The sequence below is a fragment of the Oncorhynchus masou genome, chromosome 6, assembly GCF_036934945.1.
Source record: "Oncorhynchus masou masou isolate Uvic2021 chromosome 6, UVic_Omas_1.1, whole genome shotgun sequence".
Lineage (NCBI taxonomy): Eukaryota > Metazoa > Chordata > Actinopteri > Salmoniformes > Salmonidae > Oncorhynchus > Oncorhynchus masou.
In genome coordinates, this window is record NC_088217.1 from 80,954,480 (window position 1) to 80,971,112 (window position 16,633).

At 40.6% G+C, this 16,633-nt stretch overlaps 1 protein-coding gene across 1 annotated transcript; it reads right to left on the bottom strand.

The window, feature by feature from the left end:
* Window positions 1-383: 383 nt before the first annotated feature.
* On the bottom strand, window positions 384-15,999 carry LOC135542783 (insulin-like growth factor-binding protein 5). Its single transcript, XM_064969977.1, has 4 exons — window positions 15,186-15,999; window positions 2,921-3,138; window positions 2,682-2,801; window positions 384-2,261 (listed from the first exon to the last, which is right to left on the bottom strand). Exons 1-4 carry the CDS (start codon window positions 15,517-15,519, stop codon window positions 2,124-2,126), a joined length of 810 nt encoding a protein of 269 aa, XP_064826049.1. The 5' UTR covers window positions 15,520-15,999; the 3' UTR covers window positions 384-2,123.
* Window positions 16,000-16,633: the final 634 nt, after the last annotated feature.

Below are 16,633 nucleotides of genomic sequence, written 5' to 3' on the forward strand. Positions count from 1 at the left end.
TGATTGCCTATGTTCAGGTGTTTCATGGCAGTTGGCAGACACTGCTTTGTATGTATGGAAATTCTTCTACATTTCTTTATGTGGTATGGTAGCTATGGTAACTGGATCTTCTGGTAGACAATCATTTGAAGCCAGCAGCAGGTGAGTAGGGAACTTGCATTAAGGCTTACAAATAGCGTTGCAAAATTCCGGTAACTTTCCCCAAAATTGGCAGTTTTGCCAGAAATCTTCATTGGAGGATTCTGGATTTCCTGCTTATTCCCTTCTGAATCTGGGAATCTTCCAACTGGGATTTCTGGAAAATCTGGCCATTTTGGGGAAAGATACCGGAATTTTGCAACCCTACTTCCACAGCATAGAGCAAACAAAAGACATAACAAACCTTCCCATACATCAATACATAACTTTATTTAAATACATGCTTTGTCGTTACAAAAATGACAAGGTTAAAATATATCAATTACACAGTGAATAAATAGATTTGTTAGTAACACTTCACTTAAAGCCAACAGGTGTATTGCGTTGTAAGAATTGTCATAAGCATGTATGACCCTGTTATAACGTCTTACCATCGTCTCTGATGGACCCTGACTAAACAGCTATTTTCAGCATGTTAGTAAATTGCAGCAAAGATGCATTGTACCGTTTGGCTTTAAGTAAACTGTTACCTATTAGTTTCCTACATGCTTTTTTATCACGAATATGGAATGTTTGAGATTTCATGGTCTTTCATACAAGCAAGCTTAAGACTGAGTTGAGAAACCTTTCCAAGTTTCATATGCATTCTAGTGGAAGGCATAGGCTGTACATACAGCCCCTGTCAAAGCTATTGGCATGTTACCATACCCTGCAAAAAGGGATGTCTATTTCAAGGAATGTCAACAAAATATCTGGCAAATGTTTTGAGCTTCAATAAAATCAGTTGGCGTCTGATTTAACATAATGTTCACAAACGGGACGTAGGATGAAAAAGTGTCATCACGGCCTTCCGTGACCAATCTCCACATCCACATACTGCTAAAATGTCCTCGTTCCACGACAAGGCCTGATAATCTGGATGTAAATCTGGATTCAAAGTCATGAGAGAGAGAGAGAGAGAGAAGGCACTGAGATTTCCATAGAAAACCATAGAGCCACACCTTTCCAGGGTTCATACAGTAGAGTCCTAGGCAGAAGACTGTGTTGTGGTCAGACAGGAGGCTACGAGAAGTCAATAGAAACGCTGTGCAGCATTTGCATGCGATTTGAGCCTGTGTTGGACTTTTCAAAGCACCTATACTTTCTTGGCTGTCGTTTATAAACGAGAAAACAAGCAAATGACTGTCATGATGTGGTTTTGAGGTGATATTTTGTATATACTTCACGGAAGGTAAGGCACAATACAGACTACTAAAGGAGAAAGTATAGGAGGCACACACACACACACACACAGTAATTTCATACAGTCACCCATATGACACTATATTGAGACACAACCCATCAGAAGTAGCAGTTGATGGGTTTATTAAGATAGCTACTGTAACTACTCTGTAACAACCTACTGTATATGAGCAGTTACTAGTTCTTAAGACCCTCAACTCAGAACAATCTGGGAGACAAAGTGGAAGAAAGGCAGGACTGAAAAAAGCTCATCTCACTGTACTCAGAAAGACATATAAGGACATAGACCCAAACTCAGACAATAAAGTACTTTCAGTCACTGAGGTTCTCTTGTAGGGAAGTGCTCTGAAAGGACAAACATTTGGACCAAGGGAACAGAGTTACGTTTAAATACGACCCCAGATTACTGTGCTCCCCAGTAAAGAGTTTCTGTCAACATCACGATAACAACATACAGTAGGTGAAAAAGATGAGCTTTACTCTTTAGCCTTAAAATTTTGTTTAAACAGAATCTAATATAATTTAAATCAGAGAACATTGTTATATGTGCTTCAAAGGGAGGTTATAGGTCATCTCAGTATAGGTAGATGTATAGTTTAAAACCATGTGTATGTACTGTATCTGTGCTCTGCTTTCCTGATTTGATTGGCTTTTGCATATTTTGCATGTACATGTGATTTGCAAGAGTAGGGGTAAAGGGAGGCGGGCCTTGGCTCATGTCAGGTGACCAAATTGGCCATCTCTCATTCGTTTTTGTTGCTGTTGCTCTCCGGGTCTTTGCACTGGATGTCCACTCCACTGTAGTCCGTGCCAGGGAGCTGCACGCCAAAACGGTCCACACACCAACAGATCCCCCGCTTCCGCCCACGTGATGGTTTACACTGCAGGAGGAGAGGAAATAGCAGGGAATAAGATGCAATACAATTAAATGAAATAGAATAGGATAGAATAAAATAGAATAGGATAGAATGTGATAGGAATACAATGACATGAAATAGAATGGGATAGAATAAAACAGAATAGGTTATAATAGAAAGGATAGAATAGAACAGGATAGAATCGGATACAATAAAACAGGAAAGAATCGTATACAATAGAATAGGATAGAATAGAACAGGATAGAATAGGATTGGATATAATAGTATAAGATAGAATGGAATAAGATAGAATAGGATCAAATTAATATAATATGATAGAATAGAATAGGGTACAATAGTATAGGATAGAATAGGATCAAATGAATAGAATAGAATAGAATAGAATAGGATACAATAGTATAGGATAGAATAGTCCATGGGTACCTGCTTGTGCTTGAAGAATCCCTTCTTGTCACAGTTGGGAAGGTATAGGGACAGAGCTAGGACTCTAGATGTGTTTTTCATCCTCTGAATGATCCCGTCCAGCTTTCTCCTGCAGGGTCCCTACACACATACAGGGTCATAGCTTAGGGCAAGAATGGCATGTGTGTGTGTGTGCGTGTGTCTGTGTGTGTGTGTCTGCGTGTTTGTCTGTGTATACACTGTATATATGTTCAACTTACAAACTCAGGCTGCAGTTTGTCCAGGGCGAGGGTTGAGTAGTCAAGGCTGCTGACAGAGTGGAGCTTGGCCTGCTGTCTCTTGCGGTCTTTAGCCTGTCTCATGGCCTGAGCCTTGCGGCTGCTGATGTGGTCTCTGCCCCCGTACAGAGGCACCTTGGCCTGGGGCAGCAGGGACTCTGGAACCTCTGCTAACATAGCTTCCTCTGGAGAATAACCGTCTGGGGAGACAGAGAGTCAGAGAGGATGATGATGGTGGTTGCGGTGGTGGTGAGGAAGAGGAGCATGAGGAAGAGGAGGTGAAGGGGAGGAGGAAGAGGAGGAGGAAAAAGAGGAGGAAGAGGAGAGGGAGGGGAGGAGGAGCAAAAGAGGGGGAGCAAGAGGAGGAGGAAGAGGAAGAATATGAAGAGGAGGAGGTAGGAAGAGTGGGATACTGTCAAGGTCTTCCACATCAGTGCAGATGAAGGAAAAGAGTTGAAGAGAGGCAGCGTGTTTAGACAGAGCCTCTCCTAACACTAGAAGGAGACCTTGAGGTTTTCCCAATCAAGAAATCTCCAGCTGACTCATACAATGTGTGCCTACTTCTCACATGGTCAGTCAGTGGTTAAGGGAGTTATTCGCCACTCTTCTCTCTTTCCCTCACTCATTGGTGGAAAAAGTATCCAACTGTCATTATTGAGTAAAAGTAAAGATACCTTAACAGAAAATTACTTAAGTAAAAGTGACCCAGTAAAATACTACTTGAGTAAAAGTCTAAAAGTATTTGGTTTTAAATATAACTGTAAATCATTTCAAATTCCATATATTAAGCAAACCAGATGGCATCATTTGCATTTTAATTTCTTTATGTATGGATAGCCAGGGGCATACTCCAACACTCAGACATAATTTACAAACAAAGCATTTGTGTTTAGTGAGTCCGTCAGATCAGAGGCAGTAGGGATGACCAGGGATGTTCTCTTGAGAAGTGAGTGAATTGAAGTGGTGGAAAAAGTACCCAACTGTCATACTTGAGTAAAAGTAAAGATACCTTTAAAAGTAAAATTCACCCAGTAAAATTGTCCTTGAGTAAAAATCTAAAAGTATTTGGTTTAAAATATACTTAAGTATCAACAATACAAGTATAAATAATTTCAAATTCCTTGTATTAAGCAAAACAGATGGCAACATTTTTAAAAGTGTTTTTATTTACGGAAAGCCAGAGTCACACTCCAACACTAAGACGTAATTTACAAACAAAGCATTTGTGTTTAGTGAGTCTGCCAGATCAGATGCAGTAGGGATGACCAGGGATGTTCGGTTGATAAGTGCATGAATTGGACAAATTTCCTGTCCTGCTAAGCACTCCAAATGTAACGACTTCCTTTGGGTGTCAAGGAAAAGGTATGGAGTAAAAAGTACAATATTTTCTTAAGGAATGTAGTGAAGTATAGGTATAAGTAGTCAAAAATAGCAATAGTAAAGTAAAGTACAAATGCCCCAAAAATACTTAAGCATTTTACACCACTGCTCCCACCCTCTATCTCCCTCTCTCCTGCCTCTCTTCCAACGCCCACTCTTTTTAAACTGGACAACTACAAATATTGTGTATATATTTACTCATTTATGGTGTTGAATTGATTCCATATAATATTTGAAGTGATGAATGCCATGAATCAGTTAATACTGTATGTATACAAGATTTGTACTGTAGTTGTACACTGGAGTTGTTGCATGTGAGGTGGAGATTTCCTTTTGCAGAGTCCCTGACTTGTAGCTGGAGCTAAGAGGGAGCTAAATGTAAACTGTGACATAGCTGGATTAGGGCCAAGAGAGTGGTGTGGTCTATCATGACAATGCAACAGACCTCTCAAGTCAATGCTTGGCACATGCAATGGAAGGCATGACTTTTAAACTGGATCATCCAATGAACATACAGCATTCTACACCTCTCACTCTCTCTCTCTCTCTCTCTCTCTCTCTCTCTCTCTCTCTCTCTCTCTCTCTCTCTCTCTCTCTGTCATTCTCCTCCCCTATCTTCATTTCTCTCTCTACCCCTTGCTGTGAATGACAAATGCGAACAGCTCCTATAAAACTGGCAAGAATCCCTGGGTCTTGCCAAATCCAAATGTCCATATCTCTACATGCATATTTCTGCAACCCACTTCATATGTCATAAATATATATTAACACTGACTAAAGATAGACTGTCACGACTTCCGCCGAGGTTGGCTCTCCTGCCCGTTCAGGCGGTGCTCGGCGGTCGTCGTCACCGTCCTACTAGCCACTACCGATCCCTTTTCGTGTATCTGTTGGTTTTGTCTGATTGGTTTCACCTGTGTGTTGTTTAGTTAATTAGTGTCTGTATATATAGTAGGTTGTCCCGCCCTTGTTTTGTGCGGGATTGTTTATTTGTCATCCATGTCTGTCGGTGTATCTTGTGTTCTTATTCTCCGGTTCGTCTTTTATCCTGTGTTGGATTATTCACCCTGTGTGTGTTGGGTTGACCGTGTTTCTTATTCACCGGAGAATAAACTTTCATATCGCTATCTGCTCTCTGCGCCTGATTCCACCCACCTTGATTAGACGTGACAGAATCCTGCAACACCATGGAATCAGCAGGAGCAGCAGCGTCTCCTCTCCCATCGATGGAAGAGAGGGTCCTCCATCATACCAGCGTGCTTCACTGGATTGGTTCTGCTATGGACCAAATGATGGAGAGAATGGATCAATAGGAGAGGAGTGGCCTCCCCACCTCATCTCTAGCAACCCCTTCTCCAGCACCTCCTGTTTCTGCGACCACATCTGGCTCCGGGGCTCTTCGGCTGACACTCCCACGGGAGTATGACGGATCGGCGGCTGGGTGCCAGGGTTTCCTCCTTCAACTGGAACTATACCTGGCTACCGTGAGTCCTGCTCCCTCTGGAGAGGAGAGCGTGTGCGCCCTCGTCTCCTGCTTGACTGGGCGAGCCCTCGAGTGGGCCAACGCAGTGTGGAATGGTCCGGACTCGGCTAAGGATAATTACCCAGAGTTCACCCGACGATTCCGAGCTGTTTTTGACCATCCACCCGAGGGTCGGGCGGTGGGTGAACGGCTGTTCCACCTGCGTCAGGAGATAAAGAGCGTACAGGATTTTGCCTTAGAGTTTAGGACTTTGGCAGCAGGAGCAGGATGGAACGACAGGGCCTTGATTGATCATTTCAGATGTAGTCTCAGGGAGGACGTCCGCAGGGAGCTGGCATGTCGGGACACCACATTCACACTGGATGGACTTATCGATCTGGCTATCCGTCTCGACAACCTGCTGGCTGCTCGTGGGCGTTCGGATCAGGTCCTGTCGTTTCCAATCCCCAGCCCCCCTGTCCCTATCCCTATGGAATTAGGAGGTACGGCTTCGAGGGGGACCGGAGGAGGAGTGTCCTCCTGCACCAGTTGTGGTCGACGAGGGCACACGTCCGACCGGTGCTGGAGGAACTCATCTAGGAGTCGGGAGGACAGGCGGAACACTGCTCGATCACCCCAGGTGAGTAAGCACCAAACTCATTCAGAGCTTCCTGTCGGTCATGTGTTTGTATTGATTTCTTTCCCTGGGTTTTCCCCCTCTCTACAGCATAAAGCGCTAGTCGATTCAGGCGCAGCTGGGAATTTTATGGATCATGGGCTTGCGTTAAGGCTAGGGATTCCCCTGGTGTCGTTAGATCGAACTTTCCCCGTGCACTCCTTAGATAGCCGACCATTAGGGTCAGGAGTAATTAGGGAGGCTACGGTGCCGCTGGACATGGTAACGCAGGGTGATCATAAGGAGCAGATTAGCCTGTTCCTTATAGATTCACCTGCATTTCCAGTGGTGTTGGGGGTTCCCTGGTTAGCTCAACACAACCCGGTGATTTCCTGGCGACAGGGGGCTCTTAAGGGGTGGTCAGAGGAGTGTTCAGGTAGGTGTATAGGAGTTGCCGTTGGTGCGACTACGGTGGAGAGTCCAGACCAAGTTTCCACTGTGCGCATTCCCTCTGAATATACCGATTTGGCTATCGCCTTCAGTAAAGGGAGGGCGACCCAATTACCACCTCATCGTCGAGAGGACTGTGCGATAAACCTTCTGGAAAACGCTGCACTTCCTAGGAGTCACGTGTATCCATTGTCCCAGGAGGAGACAGTTGCGATGGAAACATATGTTTCTGAATCGCTGGGACAGGGGTACATTCAGCCCTCCGTATCACCCGTCTCCTCAAGCTTCTTTTTTGTGAAGTAGAAGGATGGAGGTCTGCGTCCGTGTATTGATTATAGAGGTATAATCTGGTACGTATCCGGGGAGGAGATGAGTGGAAAACCGCATTTAGTACTACTTCTGGTCATTATGAGTACTGCGTCATGCCATACGGGTTGAAGAATGCTCCAGCCGTTTTCCAATCCTTCGTAGATGAGATTCTCCGAGACCTGCTCGGGCAGGGAGTGGTAGTGTACATTGATGACATCTTGATCTATTCTGCCACACGCGCGGAGCATGTGTCTCTGGTGCTTAAGGTACTTGGGCGACTACTGGAGCATGACCTGTATTGCAAGGCGGAGAAATGTGAGTTTTTCAAACAGTCCGTTTCCTTCCAGGGGTATCGTATTTCCACCTCCGGGGTGGTGATGCAGGATGATCGCGTTACAGCCGTGCGTAATTGGCCGACTCCGACCACGGTGAAAGAAGTGCAGCAGTTTTTAGGGTTTGTCAATTACTACCGGAGGTTTATCCGGGGTTTTGGTCAGGTGGCTGCTCCCATCACCTCACTGCTGAAGGGAGGACCGGTGCGCTTGCGCTGGTCAGCAGAGGCGGGCAGAGCTTTCAGTCGTCAGTCGTCTGAAGGAGCTGTTCACCAATGCGCCCGTGTTGGCGCATCCGGACCCCTCTTTAGCGTTCATAGTGGAGGTGGATGCGTCCGAGGCTGGGGTTGGAGCCGTGCTGTCCCAACGCTCGGGCGTGCTATCCAAGCTCCGCCCGTGTGCTTTCTTTTCGAGCAAGCTCAGCCCAGCAGAGCAAAACTATGATGTGAGGGACCGGGAGCTGCAGTTAGCTGCAGTCAAGGCTCTGAAGGTGTGGAGACATTGGCTTGAGGGGGCTAAACACCCTTTTCTCATCTGGACTGACCATCGTAATCTCGAGTACATCCGGGCAGCTAAGAGACTAAATCCACGTCAGGCTAGATGGGCCATGTTTTTTACCAGGTTCCAGTTTACCCTCACATATCGGCCAGGCTCCCAAAACACCAAAGCTGACGCACTGTCTCGCCTCTATGATACCGAGGAACGGTCAGTTGAGCCAACTCCCATCATTCCACCATCATGTCTCATGGCACCGGTGGTATGGGAGGTGGACGCTGAGATAGATAGGGCCTCACGGTCAGAGCCGGCTCCTCCTAACTGTCCAGTAGGGACCAAGTACGTGCCGAGGGTGGTCCGGGACAAGCTGATTCGGTGTGCTCATACTCTTCCCTCCTCGGGTCATCCTGGTATCAAGAGGACAGTGCAGAGTCTGAGAGGGAGATACTGGTGGCCCACACTGGCTAAAGACGTGAGATTTTATGTCTCCTCCTGCTCAGTGTGTGCTCAGAGCAAGGCTCCTCGGCACCTGCCTAGAGGGAAATTACAACCCCTCCCCGTTCCACAACGGCCGTGGACACACTTATCGGTGGACTTTCTTACCGACCTTCCCCCGTCCCAGGGAAGTACTACGATCCTGGTCGTTGTGGATCGGTTTTCTAAGTCTTGTCGTCTCATTCCGTTGCCCGGTCTTCCTACGGCCCTGCAGACTGCTGAGGCTTTGTTTACCCATGTCTTCCGGCACTATGGGGTACCTGAGGACATCGTCTCTGATCGGGGTCCCCAATTCACGTCCAGAGTGTGGAGGGCGTTTATGGAGAGACTGGGGGTCTCGGTTAGCTTAACCTCAGGTTTTCACCCCGAGAGTAATGGGCAGGTGGAGTGCGTAAACCAGGATGTGGGCAGGTTTCTGCGGTCCTATTGTTGGGACCGGCCTGGTGAGTGGGCAAGTTATGTTCCATGGGCCGAACTAGCCCAGAACTCCTTCCGCCACTCCTCTACTAACTTGTCTCCTTTTGAGTGTTTGTTAGGTTACCAGCCGGTCCTGGCTCCATGGCATCAGAGTCAGACCGAGGCTCCTGCGGTGGAGGAATGGGTACAGCGCTCCAAGGACACCTGGAAGAGGAGCGCTGACCAGCACCGCAGTGAGACCCCCGTGTTTGCACCGGGGGACAGGGTCTGGCTCTCGACCCGAAACCTGTCTCTCCACCTGCCCTGTCGGAAGCTGGGGCCGCAGTGTGTGGGGCCGTTCAAAGTCCTGAGGAGAATAAACGAGGTGTGTTACAGGTTACACCTTCCTAGGTATTACCGTATTAACCCCTCGTTTCATGTGTCTCTCCTCAGGCCGGTGGTGGCTGGTCCCCTGCAAGAAGGTGAGGTGCCTGCCTGAGGTCCCTCCGTCCCCTCTGGACATCGAGGGTTCCCCGGGGTAACCCGGCGTACACAGTTCGAGGCATTCTGGATTCGAGACGCCGGGTGGGGGGCCTACAGTACCTCGTGGACTGGGAGGGGTACGGCCCGGAGGAGAGATGCTGGGTTCCGGTGAGGGACATTTTGGAGAATAAACTTACATATCGCTATCTGCTCTCTGCGCCTGATTCCACCCACCTTGATTAGACGTGACAATAGACCATATGCAGCAGGGACAGATCTATAAGCATAAGGGATGTTTCATTACAAGAAAGTTATAAGAGTTATATAATACATAAGAGTTATAACAGTTACATATTATAGAAGAGTTATGAGTTAAGATTGATAAGAGATAAATATTATATAAGAGTTATAAGAGTTATATATTATATAAGAGTTATATATTATGAGAGTTATAAAAGTAATATATTACATAAGAGTTATAAGAGTTATATATTATATACAAGTTATAAGAGTTATAGATTATATAAGAGTTATAAGAGTTATATAATATATAAGAGTTATAAGAGCTATACATTATATATGAGTTATATAATATATACGAGCTACAATACTTATATAATATATACGAGTTATATATATTATAAGAGTTATAAGAGTTATGTACTATATACGAGGTATAAGAGTTATATATTATATAAGAGTTATAAGAATTATAAAATATATAAGAGTTGCAAGAGTTACATATTACAAAAGAGTTATATATTATATAAGAGTTACATAATATATACAAGTTATAAGAGCTATATATTACATAAGAGTTATGTATTATATACGAGTTATAAGAGTTATATACTATATAAGAGTTATAAGAGCTATATATTACAGAAGAGTTATATATTATATAGGAGTTATAAGACTTATATAATATATAAGAGTTCAAAGAGTTACATATTTTTTACGAGTTATAAGATTTACATATTATATAAGAGTTATAATAGTTATATATCATATAAGAGTTATAAGACTTATGTAATATATAAAAGTTATAAGAGTTACATATTATATAAGAGTTATATATTATTTAAAATTTATAAGAGTTATATATTATACAAGAGCTATATAATATCTAAAATTTAACTGTACTGTATTTAACAATATGTATATATGAATAGTATGTAAATAGTTTTTGTGTTGTCTCTTGGTGTCTTTCCTATAACAGAAGATATTACATTAATTCATAATTAAAAAATACAAATAAAATAAGAGTTATATAATATATAAGAGTTATAAGAGTTATATAATATATAAGCGTTATAAGATTTACATATTTTATAAGAGTTATAAGAGCTATACATTATATAAGATTTATATAATATATAAGAGCTATATACTACATAAGAGTTATATATTATATAAGAGTCATAAGAATTACATATTATATAAGAGTTATAAGAGTTATATATTATATAAGAATTATAAAATATATAAGACATTTACATTTAAGTCATTTAGCAGACGCTCTTATCCAGAGCGAGTTGTAAGAGTTACATATTATATAAGAGTTATAAGAGTTATATATTATAGACAAGTTATAAGAGTTATAGATTATATAAGAGTTATAAGAGTTATATATTATATAAGACATACAAGAGTTACATATTATATAAGAGTTATAAGAGTTAAACAATATATAAGAGTTATAAGAGCTATACTGTCACACCCTGGCCATAGTTTACTTTGTATGTTTCTATGTTTTGATTGGTCAGGGTGTGATCTGAGTGGGCATTCTATGTTGGATGTCTTGTTTGTCTATTTCTGTGTTTGGCCTGATATGGTTCTCAATCGGGTGCAGGTGTTAGTCATTGTCTCTGATTGGGAACCATATTTAGGTAGCCTGGGTTTCACTGTGTGTTTGTGGGTGATTGTTCCTGTCTCTGTGTTTTGCACCAGATAGGGCTGTTTTCGGTTTTCGTAGGTTTGTTATTTTGTTAGTTTATCGTGTATAGTTTCCGTATTTAATAAAATTAATCAAAACCACGCTGCATTTTGGTCCGCTCCTCCTTCCCACAACGAAAGCCGTGACATATACATTATATAGGAGTTATATAATATATACGAGTTTTAAGAGTTATATATTATAAGAGTTATATATTATATAAGAGTTATAAGAATTATATAAGAGTTGTAAGAATTATAAAATATCTAAGAGTTGTAAGAGTTACATATTATATAAGAGTTATAAGAGTTATATATTATATACGAGTTATAAGAGTTATATATTTTATAAGAGTTATAAGAATAATAAAATATGTAAGAGTTGTAAGAGTTACAAATTATATAAGAGTTGTAAGAGCTATATATTACATAAGAGTTATAAGAGTTATATACTATATAAGAGTTATAAGAGCTATATATTACATAAGAGTTATATATTATATAAGAGTTAAAAGAGTTATATAATATATAAGTGTTATAAGAGTTACATATTATATAAGAGTTAAAAGAGTTACATATTATATAAGAGTTTTAAGTGTTATATATTATATAAGAGTTACATATTATAGAAGAGTTATATATTATTTAAGATTTATAAGAGTTATATATTACATAAGAGCTATATAATATATAAGATTTAACTGTACTGTATTTAACAATATGTATATATGAATAGTATGTAAATAGTATTTGTGATGTCTCTTGGTGTCTTTCCTATAACAGAAGATATTACATTACATTCATAATAAAAAAATACAAATAAAATAAGAGTTAAATAATATATAAGAGTTCTAAGAGTTATATGATATATAAGAGTTATAAGAGTTACATATAATATAAGAGTTATAAGAGCTATACATTATATAAGATGTATATATATCCCATTTAGCAGACGCTTTTGTCCAAAGCATACTGCATATGGGTGGCCCCAGTGGGAAACGAACCCACGACGCTTGGCGTTGCAAGCGCCATGCTCTACCGACTGAGCCACACAGGACCCACGATGTATATATTATATAAGAGTTATAAAAGTTATATACTATATATGAGTTATAAGAGTTACATATTATATACGAGTTATAAGAGTTATATATTATATAAGAGTTATAAGAGTTATATATTATATAAAAGATATATATTGTATAAGAGTTATATAATATATAAGAGTTATAAGAGTTATATCATATATAAGAGTTATAAGAGCTATATATTATATAAGAGTTATAAGACTTATATAAATATATAAGAGTTATAAGAGTTACATATTATATAAGAGTTATATATTATTTAAGATGTATAAGATTTTACATTATATAAGAGCTATACAATATATAAGATTTGACTGTACTGTATTTAACAATATGTATATATGAATAGTGTGCAAATAGTATTTGTGTTGTCTCTTGGTGTCTTTCCTATAACAGAAGATATTATATTAAATTCATCATTAAAAAATACAAATAAAATAAGAGTTATATAATATATAAGAGTTATAAGAGTTATATAATATATAAGCGTTATAAGAGTTATATATTATACAACAGTTATAAGAGCTATACATTATATAAGAGTTATATAATATATACGAGTTATAAGAGTTATATAACATATTCGAGTTATATATATTATAAGAGTTATAAGAGTTATATACTATGTAAGAGTTATAAGAGTTATATATTATATAAGAGTTATATGAGCTATATATTACATAAGAGTTATATAATATACAAGAGTTATAAGAGTTATTTATTATATAAGAGTTATATATTTCATATGAATTTTAAGAGTTATATATTATATAAGAGTTATAAGAGTTATATAATATATAAGAGTAATATGAGTTATATATTATATAAGAGGTTTAAGAGTTATATATTTTATATCAGAGTTATAATAGTTATAATAGTTATATATTATGTAATAGTTATAAGAGCTATATATTGTATAAGCATTATAATAATTATATAACATATAAGAGTTATATATTATATAAGAGTTGTATATTATATAAGTGTTATATATTTTGTAAGAGATAAGAGTTATAAGAGTTATATATTATATACGTTATAAGAGTTATATAATATAAAATAGTTATAATAGTTATATAATATATGAGTGTTATAAGAGTTATATAATAGTTATATATTATATATGTTATAAGAGTAATATAATATATAAGAGTTACAAGAGTTATATAATATATGAGAGTTGTAAGAATTACATATTATATAAGAGTTATAAAAGTTAAATATTATATAACTTTTGTTCTTTTGTTTTTTGGGGGGGATTTGAATGTAATATCTTCTGTTGTTCTTGTCTATTACTGTTCTTTACGTTGTCATGTACTTGTATGTTTCATTTGGACTCAAGGAAGAGTAACTGCTGCATGTGCAGTAGCTAATGGGGATCCTAATAAACTAAACTATACCTCGCTAAGCAGGCGATTGAGTGGTATGTCCCAGGGGTTGAGAATATCTCTTGTGACATCATCGCTCCCATCATCCTTCCTAGATTATTCTCAGAAAAGAGAATTCCCTCTTCAGTCCACCGGTTCCGCTGACGCTATTTCTCTCCAGAGGCTGGCGCATAGGCAGCATAGCCTAGTTTAAAACCCAATCAAGTCCTCACTTCCTAATCTGGCCCTCTCTAATCTTGCCAGTGCTGCTGACTGAGGGATTCAGTGGGTTATGATGTAATTCCTGCTCTGGGCGAATTTGATTCTCTCGAAATCCCACAGATTAAGTAGTAACTAAAAGACTCCTTATCCTCTTCCTCTCTCTTTCTACCTCCCACTCTCTCTCTGTCTTCATCTCTCTCGTCATCTCTCTCTGTCTGTCTTGCTCTGTCTTTATCTCTTTCGCTCTCTCCTCCCCCTTGCCCTCTGTCCTCTCTAAATTCTCACACCCTGCAGGAAATGAGAAGAGGTGGTATATCTTATCTAGCAGCAGGCTGGCTGTCAGAGAGGCACGCTTGGCTAACATTCTGCTGAATCACTGCACAACTTAAAGATGATGGAGGGAGAGATGGAGAGGCAGAGGCAGAGGAGAAGGAGAGAATGAGATGGGATTTAAAGGAGGAAGAGTGAGATAGAGAAAGGATATTGGTGAAGGAGGGGAGAGAGAAATTACTTAGGTGAGAAAGAGTTGGAGGAAGAAATCTAGCCAGAGAAAGATGTAGAGATTACTTATTGCAGGTGAAGCTGAGGAGTGGGACATGGCAATGGAGAGAGGGAGGGTTGAGGGGGAGGAGGGTAAAACGCTGATCCCTCTCTCTTCAACAAAACTAAAGCTTGGGGGAAACCCTGTGAAAGAACGTGACACTTGAGAAACCCGCTGACTAAGTGCTAATGTGTCAGACACAGTGACTGTCCCTCAAATAGCCCTCTAAAGAGCTCAGGAGGCTCTAACATGTTTGTAATGTTTGTAATTCTTCACCTTGTTTAATGTACCAGGCACTAGGTCACTCATGCCAAGATGATGCCATTGAAAACCCCTGATTTTCAGCTCTCAGCTGTGTGTCATCAATCAAACAATCTTGGCAATACTTGTGGTATATTTGGAATACACTACAGGGTGTGGTGTTTTTATGTGTGTGTGTGTGTGTGTGTGTGTGTGTGTGTGTGTGTGTGTGTGTGTGTGTGTGTGTGTGTGTGTGTGTGTGTGTGTGTGTGTGTGTGTGTGTGTGTGTGTGTGTGTGTGTGTGTGTGTGTCTAACAAATGGGATAATCTGCCGATGTAGTTCCAATAAAGATATATATATATATATATATTGAACATTTTAAAGAAATACAAATGGTAAAAAATTATAAATCAGTAAATGAAGACTCATATTTACCCGTGCCTGGATGCAGCGGCTTGTACATCTTCTCGTTGGCGCACACTCCTCTCCCGTGGAGGAGCGCGTGCAGCGGTTTCTCCTCCCCGCTCTTCGGCAGGCATCGGAGCCCGTGCATGCAAGTCCCCGTGTACACCCCGCACGACTGTCCCTCCGGGAGCGCGCAAGTCAGGCAGCAACCACAGCCAGGCTCCTTCACCAGCTGGCATCCCACCGGTACTGGCGGACACATCGACATAACCTTCTGGTCACACGGTTCGCACGGTACGAACGAGCCCAAACAACCCGACTCGCTTAGGAAAAGCGATGCCAGGAGTGAAAAACTAATCAGCATATTGTTTCAAATTAAAACGATTACAAACATAAAACAACTATAATCAACTACTATGTGTTCTGCATGGAACGCTTGCAATGCTTTCGATCATTGGGGTTTTGGAGCAAAAGTCCTTGAAAGTCACCATCCACAGGTGGCCACTGCCTGAGTGCCTAAAAGTCCCTGAATCACTGTATCAAATGCTAAGGTTCCACTCTTCACCCAATCTGTCTTTATTGTGTCAAATGTCCATTTATATTCGAGTTTAGATTGTCCACCGCGAAATAACCCGAGTCTTCTCCTTTTGGGCTTTCAATTGTCGTTTTACGCATGCACATCAATTGTCTCCAAATGAAGAAGAAGAAAGCAGGGATTGTCTTGTAGAAGAACCAATCTCTGTAGGCTGTCCTCCCCGCACGTTTTCTACGCATACAGTATAATATGTGGCTTTGAGCTTGCCTTTTTAAAAACTGCCAGAAGCGAATCCTGTAACGATGGGTATATGTCAAACGACGTTGATGGGGGAGGGCGCACTTGTCAACTCCGTGCGGTGCTGTTGATTGTACAGGGCGGGTCCTGGCAAGTCCCTGACTTCTACCGCTGGGTACAAGACGATGTTGAGGGCAAATAAATAAAACCAACTGACTGGGACCACAATGTTTTGGGGAGAATCTGCAAGTGCTGGATGTCCCCTGCATCAATCATGGACATTGCCAGGGAATAAATAGGCCTATCTATTTGTAGGCTACAATTTCTCATTGAAATACACTATTCTGGTGTATTTTCTGATGTTTTTTTGTAATCAGGTGGGGAGGTGTTTTTTTTAATGAATAAAGTAACACTAGTGATCCAGCCTTGAGTTGTATGGACTGATTTTAGGACCAGTGGACAAGACTGTGTCTACATTACAAACGTTATCTGCCTCAAAGCAACATCTGCAACTCTTTGAGGAGATAAAAAGTTGACCAACTGAGGTTAAATATTTGGCAGATGATGCTAGCCCCACCTCTGCAACATGTTTCCTGGAAGCTCTCCCAGCTACACTGGGGTCACTGTGAGCTGTGGTTGTCTGTAAGATGACAGCATGTGGTCAAGATAAGCTTATGGTCAGTAAAGTTCGCCAAGGTCGATGTGA

Coding starts and splice junctions, on each gene's coding strand:
- LOC135542783 (XM_064969977.1), bottom strand. CDS start 15,519: ATGCTGATTAGTTTTTCACTCCTGGCATCGCTTTTCCTAAGCGAGTCG. Junction 3,139..15,185: donor GCCGCTGCATCCAGGCACGG/GTAAATATGAGT, acceptor CTGTCTCCCCAG/ACGGTTATTCTCCAGAGGAA. Junction 2,802..2,920: donor ACAAACTGCAGCCTGAGTTT/GTAAGTTGAACA, acceptor GTATGTGTGTAG/GGACCCTGCAGGAGAAAGCT.